We start from the raw sequence: 13,781 nt of genomic DNA on the forward strand, positions 1-13,781 counted from the left end.
TAGATCTTGAAATTTATAGAGAGCTGTTGTAAAAAGTTCATTTGGCTATGCCCAAAGTAAGAGTAAGAACAAGCAAGTGGTAGGTCCTCTGTGTGGGGAACATAGAGAAATGCTGTTGGGTGACAGAGAAAAAGTGGAGCTACTCAACGCTTACTTTGCCTCTGTCTTCACCCAAAATAAAAGTGATGCTGCCCAACCTGGTGATGACAGAATACTGATGTAAGGAGGGAGCTGCAGCTCAAGATAGGAAAAGAGGTAGGAAGGGAACACAGAGCTATTTTAAATGAATTCAAATCTCCAGGGCCTGATGAACTGCATCCCAGGGTACTAAAGGAGCTCGTGGATGTAGTTTCAGAGCCTTTGTCTATTATCTTTGAGAATTATTGGAGAACAGGTGAGATCCCTACACACTGGAGGTGGGCAAATGTCCCCATCTTCAAAAAGGGAAAGGAAGACCCAGGTACCGTAACTACTGACTGGTGAACTTGACATCGATACTAGGGAAGGTCGTAGAAGAGATAATTCAACAGTCAGTCTGAGCATTTGGAAAAGGATGCTGTGATTACTAAAACCCAGAATAGGTTTCTCAAAAGTAAGTCATGCCAGACCAATCTGATTTATTTGATGGAATTACAAACATATATATATAATAAACCAAACTGCGGGAGGCAGTGGAAGACAGAAGTGCCTGGCGTGCTCTGGTCCCTGGGGTCACGAAGAGTCAGACACGACTAAACGACAACAACAAATAATAAATAAATAAATAATAATTATAGTAACAATATCCCTCACGGCCTTCTGCTGTCACTTGCACACATGGGTGTGTGTGTGTGTGTGCTGATGTGATGTGTGCACCCCCACACTGCAGAGTGGAGCTTGGGGGAGGGAGGTGGCCCCTCCATTAAAAATTTGTGGGAGCCCAGGAACAAGTCGTAGCCTTTTTAATCCATGGGTAGGAATAATTGTTGCACCCAAGCAGAGACAAAAGGGGCCAAACAACACCAAGGGGTTAATCCAGAGAAAAGAGCGTTTTATTGTGCGGGGGGGGGGGGCAGAGGCACCTGTGTGATTCAGTTCACAAAAGACAGGCCGCGCCGAAAACATTTTACAAGCAGGTTTTTATCCTTTTTTAAAACCCCTTTTTCCCCTCTCCCCCTTCACAGATTCTTACATAGAAATGTTGCTTTTCGTTCTCTGGCTCTGTTCCCGGAAGTATGTTGCAAATCAATGTACCAGGACAAGGTTATCTTGGATCTGGGAAGCGAAAAGCGTTACTGTTCTCAGCTATGGGTTTGTTACAGCGTTTTTGTTACAGAGAGGACTGCTTAGCTCGTGCTTTTTGTCTTAGAGGAAAATGCAGTTTTTAAAATGCGTACGCCGAGGCTGGCTGGGGGGGGGGGATTCACAAACAGTTTTTTTTAGAGCTTTCTGGGGTAACCCTAACTGTACCCCTTCAAAGTCAGTGCCTATGCTCACTACAGTGTGTGTGTGGGGGGGGGAAATAATAGTGGCCTGCAGTGCAGGAATCTCAGCTAAAGCACCCAGGACAGGTTGCCTCATATATATGGGGTTGGCGCCCGTCTGTCTGGGGAGACAAGGGTGATTATAGGTATTGGGGTCCGTGCGCCTGGATGTCAACCACAAAGTCGGTGGTTCGAGCCCAGCCAAGGACAACGCAGGGGGTTGGACTAGATGACCCCTGAGGTCCCTTCCAACTCCGCAGTGCGAGAGAGAAGAGAAAGGACGAGAAGAGCATCTTGGCTTCGCAGCCCCGCCTCGCCAGGAAAGGGCTCCAGGGCGCGCGTTCGCCAGCGGGCGACGGCTTTTTGTCCCGCGGGAGGCGCCGTAGCGCCGTCGCCTTGGCAACCGAGCCGGGCCAAGCGGCCTTGCGCTGCGCCGCGCGAAGAGAGCCATGGACGCGGCCCACCGAGCCGCCCTGCTCGCCGCCTCCTGCCTCCACACGCCGGTCGACCCGCGCACCAGGGCCCCGGTCGCGCTCTACGAGAGGGAGGGCGGAAGGCCCGCGCCGGGGGGCGGCGAGCAGCAGGTAGGCCGAAAGCGGGGGGAGGCCGGAGTCGGCGGGGGGGGGGCGGAGCCGCCCCCTGGTGGCCGCGGGAGGGAACGGCAGGAGGAGCCTTTGCCCCTTTCCTCCCAGGAAAAGAGGCACTTGCTGCGAGTCTCCAGGCAAAAGAGCGGAGCGGACAAGGGACTATTAAGTTTAATATTAATATTAATATTAATATTAATATTAATATTAATATTAATATTAATATTAATATATTAATTAATTAACAACAACAACAACAACAATAATAATAAAAATAAAAAAACAAAACTTAATAGTCCCTTGTCCCCTGAAGGTCTATTATACACACACGCACACATGCAATAACCACAGAGAAAGAAAAATAATAATAATGAAGAATGCTTCCAGCCAGTAATTAGCAGGCAAACAACTATTTTGCCAAAGAGCAGGGAGGGGGTTTAGGCTAGATGGAAGTAAACTCTTCTTATTGTTTTTGTTTATTCATTTATTTATTTTGCACAATTTGTACACCGCTTGATTGTTAAAAACCTCAGAGCTTTTTAGAAAAAGATAGAACAACAAAATCGAGAAAAATTCACAACCATAGTTTAAAACCTGCAAAAGTTAAAATACTGAAACAGATTAAAATTACCTGAACTTTCTAAGCACCTGGGTAGGCTTGTCTAAACAAAGTTTTTTATCTATTTTTTAAGCTTAAAAAGGTAAACGTAAGCTTGCTAGTCGCTTTTTACCCAGAAGATCGCCAAGTGACTTACAGCCACGGACACAATACCTTAAGAGAAGGGAAAATATTGGGGCATGGGGAATTAGACATCAATACATCGTCTAAGGTAACATGTATGAAAAAATAAAAGCCACACAACCACCATGTAAATAACTAGGAGAAATCAGCAACCAAAGCTTTTCCAGCTGTGAGTGCAATGACTAGAAATCACAAATGCTAGCAGCTAAGAAAAACAGTTGTTAAACCAAATATGCTTAATAAGAAAGAAAGAGAAACATCCATGCTTGTGCCTGAATGACTGCCGGATTGGCACACATTTAACCAGCAGTGCTTTTATTAGCACAATGAAAACTCTGCGAGTGAAACATGTGCCTCTTGTGCACTTTTGCTTTAAACGGAGGTGGCAGGTCTTTCTGATGTCGGGAGTAACCATGACATATTATATATGCTGTGCTGAAAATGCTGACAGTCGGATATTGCTGTAGGTCCAGTTTTGTTCTGTATGAGTGGAAGTTGTACCTTGCCAGGCTGTGCAAAGGTCTGCCTTTCCTCTCTGGCATGCAGGAGAGAGCTTATTGTAAAGTCTGTGTGTCTTTGTGTATGATGGATTAGGCTCTATGACACATGGGTCGTCTTCCTGCCTCCCCTCTTTTCTGCTGCCAATCATGTCACTGGGCTGTCACTTAGAACAAGAAAGGTGGCAGACTGAAAACCTGCTCTTTAATGAGTAGTAGTGTTCTAAGAATAAAAGCTTGCACTTTTAAATTTGTCAACTGCAAAGGTAATAACACTGCAAGTTTTGAAACATTCTAAATTCTTTAACTTGCATGCTCTTTTTTACAATCAAGTGGTATATAAATTGTATGAAATAAAGGAAAACCGGTGGAATCAATTCTAAATGGTTTTACTTCTCTTACTGCATTTTGATTGAAGACATTAGCATAGGTAACATTTCTGAGAATTTGTAAGTCTCAAATACTATAGGAACCAGATGGTATTTGTATACCAAGCCTACACAAATCTCTTAATGAGCTTTACATCAAAGGAGTCAAAATGAGTTTACGTGCAGCTAACATAGTGTTGTAGTATATCTGTTGATGAAATGCAATTATTCATTTGAAATTAGAAATAAAAATGGATTTAAATGTTTATTACAGTTGAGCAACTTTGGCTACAGGATGATGTCATGCAGATTGGACCCTACTTTTACCATGTCTAAGCAGTTTTCAATGCTGAGAGACACCAAGTTCCACAGTTGATGGCACCTACCACTTGACCAAATTACTAGCATTTTATACGTATTTCTCCAAGGGGAATGAAAACATTATAATAATATTCTGTTTCAGGATAGTTTGAATCCTACTGGACATGCCGATTGCAGAGACTGGATAGACCTCTCCAAAATGTACCTTTCGAATCAAGAATATTATTTAAAGCTGGAAGAGCTTAAGTACGCTCACCTGGAGACCATGGCAAAATTGGAAAACATGTATCGGAATAAACTGTATCTAAAAGATGTTCAGCCTTTAACAAATGTGGATGTGACCCATAGTATGAATGACAGGTATGGTTTATAATCTATTTTTGTAGTATTATTTCTTTGAAGATGTTAAATATTGTAGTTACAGGCAGCAACCCTTTTAGGGGTTGACACGTGATTGCTGATGCGCAGGTCTTTTGGACCTGGAAGAGGGCAGAACGGGGGGCGGGGGGGGCGCGGAACAGGGCATAATGGGGTGGGGTGTGCTTATGTGTGCTCTGCTGACACATGCAGGGGCCAAGAATGGAGCCCCTGCATGAAATAGTTACTGCCTGTATATATATTATGGAGGAATCTACATGCTGCTAATCTCACCAAAACTGTGTTTTACCGGTATATACTATATGCCAACAGCTTAACTTTTTAAACTGCCGAAGAACCTTCAGTTCTAGATTTTTGTATCTGGCTGCACTTGCCTCCCTGCAGGGAACTCAGAAAGAACAGCTGAACAAGGAAGAGAACTGAGTAGTGTGTGTGTGTGTGTGTGTGTGTGTGTGTGTTTCTTGCCTTGATTTGTTTGAAAATATCCTTAATTGTAGGATAAACTCCTTAATCCTACTGAAAACGTCAGAATTGGTTCAACTGTTGTGGTGTACAACAGGTTATATATAGATATAGATGTTGGAAGGTAATTATTTAACTTTCAGAGTTACCGAGTGTGTAACACTGCTAATTGCTTAACTATGCTTAAGCAATTGGGAGTGCAGGGTTGCATCCACTTTCTTCCCCACTCGATCCTTTTGGACTGGAGTGTAAATTCTTCCTAGGGATTTAGCACCAATTAACTATTATGTCTGATGGTGGCATTAGCTCATGCCAAGACTAACCAGGCTTCCTGCTTACACCAGAATCTGAAGCCATGGTTTAGGATAGTAGTACTGAAATGGGACTGAAATGAAATTTCGGGAACATAGTATGCGGCTTTAATACCAAGTCAGCCCATTGATTCATCTAGCCCCATATTGCCTCACTGACTGGGAGCAGCTCTCCAGAGTTTTCAGTTGGCTTCTTTCCCAGCAGCACCTGAAAATTCCAAGGATTGAACCTGGGACATTCTGCATGCAAAGCAGAGGCTCTGCTGATGAGCTGTGGCTTATCTCCCTATTCATAGTAACAAAGTACTTTTGCTTAGGGCTTTCCAAAGGTTTCAGAACACTGTGCAGATACTCCTTAGGGAGCGCCTTCTAAAATTAATTTTCAGTTTTGCTAATAGGAATACTTCTTATTTTTACTTCTATTCTCTGTCTTACAGGAGACCAGTGATGTGAGTTCTGATCACAGACATAAAGCTAACATCCAGCCTAAACGTGCTTGGTCCTAACACAAATATTTCACTAAACTGTACATTTTATCATAAGGAACAAATGCAGTTTGGGGAAAGCTATTTTTCAGGCTTCTGGTAGCAAAGGCGATGAGCTGGGATACAACCAGTATAGCCCAACCTGCTATACTGGTGGGATTCTTTAGACTTGAAATGCTCCTCCATTCTGTTATTCATCAAAGCAGTCTGGTTATATTTTGCCGCTTGCAGAAAACTAACCTTCACATTATTATTTCCTTTCAGATCTTGGGAGCCAATCCCTTTTCAACCTCAGAATATGTGTAAATCATTTTCTGAGCCTGATTTGAACAATTCTTTTCATTCAGATTTATCTCATATATCTGATAAAGAATTAGAGTTAGAAGACAGTGAAGACAGATCACTTACATTTGGTAAGGAGCAAGCTGAAAATTCATGGGATGGGTCATCTTTGGAGGACTATTCTCACTGCAACCAAAGTATTTTATCCAAATTGCAGACTTTGAGGAAGAGCAGGAGGAAGAAAAAAAAGTGGTCCCCAAAGATCACAATACCTGAGCCTTTCCAGATGACTATCAGAGAAGCTAAGATAAAACAACAGAACATAAAGTCAAAGTCACTGATCGAACTGGAAAATAACTTGCTGAAGAAAGAATTGGAGGAGGAAGCAGAATGTCAAAAGAAATTCCGAGCCCATCCGGTGCCTGCTTATGTCTTTTTCCCTCTCTATCATGATATTATGCAGCAAAATGAAGAACGTAGAAAGTCACTAAGAGAGAGGAGGCGAGAGACCCTTCTAGCTACACAAAAGCCATTTCAGTTTATTGAGCGGGAAGCACAAAAGAAAGAAATGAAGAAAATGCAGTTGAAGGACGTTTCTTCACCAGAAAAGAAAGCAAAAGTATTCAAAGCAAAGCCAGTTCCTAAATTTGTTTATCGTTCAGAAATTAATGAGAAGCTAAAGGAGGAAGAGCTTTATAGAGATATTAGAATTCAGATGAGATCAGAAGAACTTCTGCGCAATTCATCTCTCCCTAACAGTAGGTTAGGAAACAGAGGCATTAATAAGAATAGGCAGCAAAATCATCTTGAGCTGACTAAAGAAGTGGAACACAAACCAAAGACCAAAGCCAAGGTCCCAGATTTTGAAATTTTACATCAAAAATTCCTGAAGCGGCTTCAGAGACAGAAGAATGTGAAACACATTACAGCCTGTGAACCCTTCAATCTCTGTACACCAAATATAGCATCCCACAAAGAGAAAATTCTTGAGGACATTCAAATGGATGAAGAAAAATTAAAGGAAACACGCTGGCCCTTTGCTTCTTCAAGAGCTAAGCCTCAAATGAGGTCTTTGAATGCAAATTCATCTCCTTCAGGCTGTGAAGAATCTGTATCTCCAAGAATTACAGAATCTACAAGACGACGACTACAAGCAGTCAGGTGAGCTGTTCACAGGCCTGGACTGATGTAATTGTCATTAATTTCAAGTTTAATTTCAAGTTGCTTGTGGAAAATAAAACCATGCTGATGCAATAAGGTACTAAATACTTGTTTTAGTTATCACTGCATATCTTAAGTGAAGTTAAAACTACGATCCACATGGGATGAACGAAACTATTATTCTCTGTTTATAATGATTTTACTAATTGCATGTGGATTTTTTTTTATATAAATAATTTTTATTGGTTTTCGTATCTGTTTAACAACATATGACAACATAATCATGTTAATCATATTAATTTTGGTTTTTTTTATAACAAAATATGAAGATTATCTTTGAATGCGTGAAATGCATGCTATTTTGGAGAGGAATTCAGTGTTGCACTAAGGCAATCATTTCATCAGAGCAAGCATTTCAGATGAAATGAACCCCCTTTCCCTTCCTCCATGTTCTCTTCTGGGGCTTTCAGGGAATGGGGGTGGTGGGTGGGGAAGTTCTTTTCCTCCCCATGATTGTTTTAAGCCACACTCCATTGTTAGCAGCTGATTTTGCGTCCCCTCTTCCCAGATCTTGTGTCTGGTGTTGGGGCACCAGTCACTTTGCCCTAGTTACACAGCTGCCAAGACCAAGGGGGCCAACCATTTCCTGAGTTCAGTGTTCTTGATGTAGTGGTTGTAGCAATGGATATCTCCAGAGAACTGTGGATGGATGGTTGGCTATGCTCTCTTTTAGGGTAAGGAAACCATCTTTGATTAGCCTCACGGTGGAGTTTTAGAGGAAGTACATTGTTTCATTGCATGTATGTCTGAACTCACATGCATGTTCCACACTTGTGTATTCATACACACACTACTGAGAGGTTTAGGATCCTTTGATAGAGTTATGATGTGCGTCTGTTGTGCCCACAAGAAGTTCCTACACCAGAGGTGTATTATATGAAATGAAAGTGTCAGAATAGATAAATGTTGCTTCAGAAAGCAAAATTACAATTTAAGCAGGCAAAGAGTGAGTGAAAGAATTCTTAACGTTCTCAAAAGCCTATAGAAAATGAGCGCGGCAATTTCACCACAGAACCCACACTAATAGCAAGTCAAGAAATGGAGCTTGGAGAGCTAACTAACCATTGAAAATCTAGGGTTTTTGTAAAAATTTTAGCCAATTCATTCTAATGGAGAAGGAAGGGAGCGCTGAGACGAGCAATTCCTATAATTTTAGTATTTCTATTGTGCTGTTGTTTCTTCCCAGAGTTTCCTGCCTATTTCCCATTTTCTTTATTTTGCTTAATAAAAAGTTGAAAGGATCTAGTGAGCAATGACTGAACTGTTTATCCTTGTTTACTTCCTGTCTTAAAGTTACCTTACTATTATTGTGATGGCATCCATTCAGGTGTTGATTAGATGCTATTAGTTGCTAGATTTACACGTGCTGATATTGACACAAGGTATTTGGAGCTCAGGATGTCTCTTCAGTGCCTTCCAGGACATATTTTTGAGATACGGCTGGTACCAGCATCAAGAAAGTTCATAATGGGGATCTCCTGTTACATTAAGTTTTGCCAACCTTCTTACTCATTCCATAATCTACAGTAATAAGTCATAGAAAAAGTTGAGATTGACACATACCCATTCACATCATTTTTTATTAAATGTATCAAAAGATGTAACAAACTATTCCAGCAATTCAAAAGAAAGAAAGAAAAACAATTGTGCACGATCATGTATAAGGGTAAAGAGATAAAACATATTTTTAAATAATAAAAAATATACTTACACAAAAGAGGCAACATGGCAGTATTCCAAGACAGGACACAGGCACCAGATGAAATAATATTTGGGTGGGATTTGCCATCTGTGTGAAGTACATTACTTCTTGATCTGTATAAGTGTATCCTTGAGAAATTCTATAAAGCCTTTTCTCAATTTAAATTTATTTAGTTCTGCTTTATTTTGTTATTCAGGGAGTCAGCAGAGGAAAAAAGAAAGGTAGAAGAAGAGAAGAAGAAAAATAGAACAAAACAAAAAGAAAGAGCAAGAAAGCTACAGAGACTTATATACACCCGGGCTGAGGCAAATGATCCCCATCAAAGTCTGGCTCAGATGCATAAATCGAAGTTTAAAATACTCAGGTATTCTGCTAATGTAGTCTCCAAATCCTGACCCAATAGGTGCAAGATCATTAGTTCAGTAGCAGGCCCTCAAAGTGTGTAACATAGTTTAGTCTTGCTGCTTCTATTTTTATTTTGCTGTGAAAGTTCATGATTAAATTCCATACCATTTCCATGTCATGGTATATTAAAAAAACAGGAAACATGAAAAGCAGAGAATGAAGGAATATCTCCAGGAGCTGGAAGAAATGGAAGAAAGAGTGAAAAAGAGGCCGCTGTTGTTGGAACAAGCGACACAGGTTATTGACATCTCTCATATATTGGGGTGCCAGCTCTCTTCTTTATCTGATGATCAAGAACTGTCATTGAGGTGATGCAAGTTATACCACCCTCCCAGGCTCCCGTCTCCCATTGCATCACTTCTGTACGCCTCATTTCATTTGTCTGTGCTTTCTCAGCCAGCAATGATTGCTGCCTTCCTGGTTATAATTGTGTACAGTAATGTCCCAGTTAAGCTGTCCTATTTTATACTCTGCCTTCCTAATCCACCCACTACAGTGTGAAGAGTAGAGGAGACACCACTTAATTTAACTGTGATTATTTACACTTGTTTTGTTAGCTTTCTTGATTTCTACTCTGCCTTTTGATCCAGAAGGATCCCAAGCGGCTTACTTAAAATAATGCAACAACATTAGGTTTGCTTCTTCCATTTCTGGCACATGGCATTGCTCTGTTGCAGTATGTCTTCCCTTCTACCTAAGGCTGCAAGTCAAGGGCAGAGATGGATGAACCAGCCACAGCTGAGCAGATATGTAATCTAAACGTTTAATATTTTTAACATGTAATTTAAATATTTAATGTGTTTGCCGGCGCAGAGGTGTTGAGTACCAAATTTTAAAATGCCACTGTCTAAAGCTTTGTGTTTGTGTTCCACAACATTCTCGTGCTCTGAGGTCATGGATGTTTGGCAACCAATGTACACATCCACAGCCGTATACAGTGGTACCTCAGGTTACAGACGTTTCAGGTTATAGACGCTTCAGGTCACAGACTCCACTAACCCAGAAATAGTACCTTGGGTTAAGAACTTTGCTTCAGGATGAGAACAGAAATCGTGCGGTGGTGGTGCGGCAGCCTCATTAGCTAAAGTGGTGCTTCAGGTTAAGAACAGTTTCAGGTTAAGAACGGACCTCCAGAATGAATTAAGTTCTTAACATGAGGTACCACTGTATATTCTTTAAATTTAAGAGTATCTTAGTAATGTATTTTGTTATTCTTTTACTCTACCTCTCCTAAAATATAGAAAAATGCACGAATAGCAGCCGAGAAGCATTACTGCGGTATTCTTCGAGAGCTGGGACTATGTGAAGAGTTTGTTTCAAAGAAAGGTGAAACAGCTCCAGAAAGGCTTTTGCAGGACCATTCCAGTGGCGGCTCTGACATTTTGACAGCAGATGGCGAAAGGTAAATACTGCCAGTGGTTGCCATAGATCAGGATGGGCAACTTGTGGCCTTCCAGATGTTGTTGGACTCCAGCTGCCAGCAACTGCCCAGCCAAGGTGGCCAAGGATCAAGGATGATGGAAGCCGTGGTCTAACAAAATTGGGAGGGATGCAGATTCCCTATCCCTGCCCTAGATGTTTTAAGAGGGAGACTGACAACTTTAATCTCAAATTGCCCCTTTTGCTGTAGCTTATTCTAATAGCACAGAACTCTAAAATCCAAAGCCTCATGTGCATGTGGTACGTCTGCACCTCCTCTCTGGAGAGAGACTTAAATCTCCATTGGGTGACAGCATCATTTGAGTCAGCATCAACTTCCCCTTCCTCTTTTTCCCTCTTCTGGCCCCCATGCTATCCCAGTCTGGTCTAGTGGGTTCCCCAACTCTCCAGAGCACATTTGGGGGGCATGCTGGGGACTACATGGGAGATGGTGGGAGATCTGTCCTGCCAGCTGTGGTCATTCTACTGGCAGATGGACACTGATGGATTTCACCCATTGAAAAGAATGTGAAAATATTCACAGCCCTTATACCTGCAGTTGATTGGTGGATGGAAGAATTGATGGTAAAAGTACTCAAAGTAAAGCAAACTGCCAAAAACTAGAAGTCCACGGATGCTTCCTCTAGCTGGGATTACACTACATGTGCATTTCCTTTTTTACTCAGTTATTAGGTTATTACATCAGAACTGCAAGAACTGGAATGGGCAAGGTAATCAAGCAGCCAAGAGGTTTTATTTGCAGCTTTAGGAAAATCAACAGCAGACTTGGAGCTCTCTGGTGGACATGACAATAGGTGCCCTTATTCTAGTGTTCCCTAGAATGGAGGGGCTGTGAGGTCACCCCCTGAACCATCCCATATATACCAATCATGTTGGAACATTAATAATTTTAGCTTGAGAAGTTCTAATTGAGCTGACCTAGCTGGGCCTGTGGCTGATTATTCTATGGAGACTGACTGGCACTTATAGCTAGAGTTAGGTCCATGAGTATGAGGACCAACCACATGCATGGCTCCAATATCGGAGTGCTGATTTTAAAAACAAGGCTATTCTGTATATTGCTTCACACAGAAAGCAGGCTGTTTGGAGACTTGCTTCAGGATGTCCTCAAGAAAGGACACAGTGATGGTTTTATCACTTACTGTCTTCTTACAGTCAAGATGGAGAAGGGCAGGCATTTAGAGTTTGCATGCTGCTCCAGGATTCTTTGTTCTTGTGGGCTTACAATCCATTTCATCTGGGGGACAGTGATCTTCTGTACCAGTGCACCCTTTGAATATATGTGCATGGCAGCCTGATGGCTTCTTTGTTCATGAGGCATTCCGAGATTGATGGTTTTGTCTCTGCAGATGCCTCCTTTGAGGGTATCTGGGAGGGTTCAGGGCACATGGAGGGGGGAAGGAAAAGTGAGAGGACCTGCTGCACAAAGCATAAATCCTTGCACTGAGGGACCTGTGACTTAGTGCTGCATTGGATGCAAGCCATAATGCTACACAAGTTGAAACTAAATTTTACAATGCAATAACATTGTCACCAGTGTAATTACAGGAAATCACGCCAGTTGACAAATTTGAGAATAGCTCCTTATGGCAGTGATCTGATTGGGTCATAATATGTATTCAGCTGTTCTTTAGAGGATGCCAATGGGCAGTGTTTTTCTTCTGTTTCTGCTGTAGTGATAATGAAAATAAATCAGGAGATGGAGAATCTGAGAGAGAGTGGGAGAGCTCACAGCTCCATTCTGCCCAGTCCTGTGGAGAGGAGGATGGTGATGAGGAGGAGGAGGTGGAAGCTTCTGAAGAGGAGGTGGACATGGAAGCTCAGCCAGATCACGATGGCCAGGAGGCTCCTGAGTATGAAAGTGAAAACAGTGAACAAGCTGCCACAGAAAAATCCAGTGATGATGAAGGCTAATTGAAATACATAGCTGCTTCCATGTTGTGTGGGTTTTGGTGTTTTGAATTTATAAGAGATGGAGAAAATGAGACAACTGGTGCAAATAGAGTTTTGAAGTATTTTTAATGTGCTGATCAGCTGTGAGTTTTCAACTGGCTTATTTATTAAATTTGTAGACTGCCCTATATCTGCGAGTCTCAGGGTGGTTCCCAGGATAAAATCAATACAAAACCACAAAATTTATAATCACATTTTAAAAAGGCATAGGATGTCAACCAACCAAAGGCCTGGTTAAAGAGGAATGTTTTTGCCTGGCACCTAAAGGTGTATAATGAAGGCCCCAGGCAAACCTCCCTGGGGGAGAGCAATCCACAGATGGGGAGCCACTGCATAAAAATCCTGTTCTCGTGTTTGCACCCTCTGGATCTCGTGGAGGAGGCATGAAGAAGGGCCTCAGAAGATGATCTCAGGGTCTGGGTAGTTCCATATAGAAAGAGGTGGATCTTTGAGGTATTGTTGTCCTGAGCCGTTTAGGGCTTTATAGGTTAAAACCAGCACTTTTAATTGGGCCCAGAAACTAATTGGTAGCCAGTGCAGTTGGACAAGGATCCATTCTACAGAAGGCCAGTTATGCCTCTATATTTTGTCTACTTTGGCCAAAAGGGGGGCAAGTCCTAGGTATTTTTTGATTCTACACTATAGAGCTCTGTTTTACATAATGCAGCTTGGAATCCAAAACATAGATTGAAGTGATGAGAGCACAGAGCATGGCAGGAACAGAGAAAAATTACATATAGATTCAAAGCAAATCTTGGGCCCTGTGGACAGCCTTAGCTTTCAGACACTGTTCCAGGGTAGAGATTGCAAACTGGTAAGTCTCTGTTTAGTGCTGTAGATATCTGGTTTTGCATGTAGGATTCTGGGACAAACAAGCAATGGCTGTTCCATATATATATATATATATATATATATATATATATATATATATATAATGTATATGTGTGTGTGTGTGTATTTTTTCCATAAAATTTATATACCACTTGTTTGTGGGGAAAAACCAACAACCCTCAAAGAGAAATGTGGCAGTCTAAATGTTAGTAAAACTAGAGATTAATTTTAAGTGATATCTTAAGTAAATGAGTCAATTGAAGCCCAAACTATTGCATAGTGGTTGGAGGGTGATTCACTCTCAGAACACAAAGTTCCTCTATGAGTGGTAAAAAT

At 41.6% G+C, this 13,781-nt stretch overlaps 1 protein-coding gene across 2 annotated transcripts; it reads left to right on the top strand.

Annotated features, from left to right (window-relative positions):
- The first annotated feature begins 1,873 nt into the window (after nt 1-1,873).
- FAM161A (FAM161 centrosomal protein A) lies at nt 1,874-12,585 on the top strand. 2 transcript variants are annotated; one of them, XM_081856463.1, is made up of 7 exons: nt 1,874-2,047; nt 4,118-4,335; nt 5,876-7,054; nt 9,013-9,180; nt 9,359-9,458; nt 10,463-10,623; nt 12,338-12,585. In XM_081856463.1, exons 1-7 carry the CDS (start codon nt 1,913-1,915, stop codon nt 12,573-12,575), a joined length of 2,199 nt encoding a protein of 732 aa, XP_081712589.1. In that variant the 5' UTR covers nt 1,874-1,912; the 3' UTR covers nt 12,576-12,585. The 2 variants fall into 2 exon arrangements, with proteins under 2 accessions (XP_081712589.1, XP_081712588.1); XM_081856462.1 differs by lacking the exons at nt 1,874-2,047; nt 9,013-9,180 and having other exon boundaries at nt 4,137-4,335.
- The last annotated feature ends 1,196 nt before the right edge of the window (nt 12,586-13,781 follow it).

The sequence above is a fragment of the Podarcis erhardii genome (genome assembly GCF_964252035.2).
Source record: "Podarcis erhardii genome assembly, chromosome: 3".
NCBI lineage: Eukaryota > Metazoa > Chordata > Lepidosauria > Squamata > Lacertidae > Podarcis > Podarcis erhardii.

Coding starts and splice junctions, on each gene's coding strand:
- FAM161A (XM_081856463.1), top strand. CDS start 1,913: ATGGACGCGGCCCACCGAGCCGCCCTGCTCGCCGCCTCCTGCCTCCAC. Junction 4,336..5,875: donor ACCCATAGTATGAATGACAG/GTATGGTTTATA, acceptor ATTTCCTTTCAG/ATCTTGGGAGCCAATCCCTT. Junction 9,181..9,358: donor TCGAAGTTTAAAATACTCAG/GTATTCTGCTAA, acceptor TTAAAAAAACAG/GAAACATGAAAAGCAGAGAA.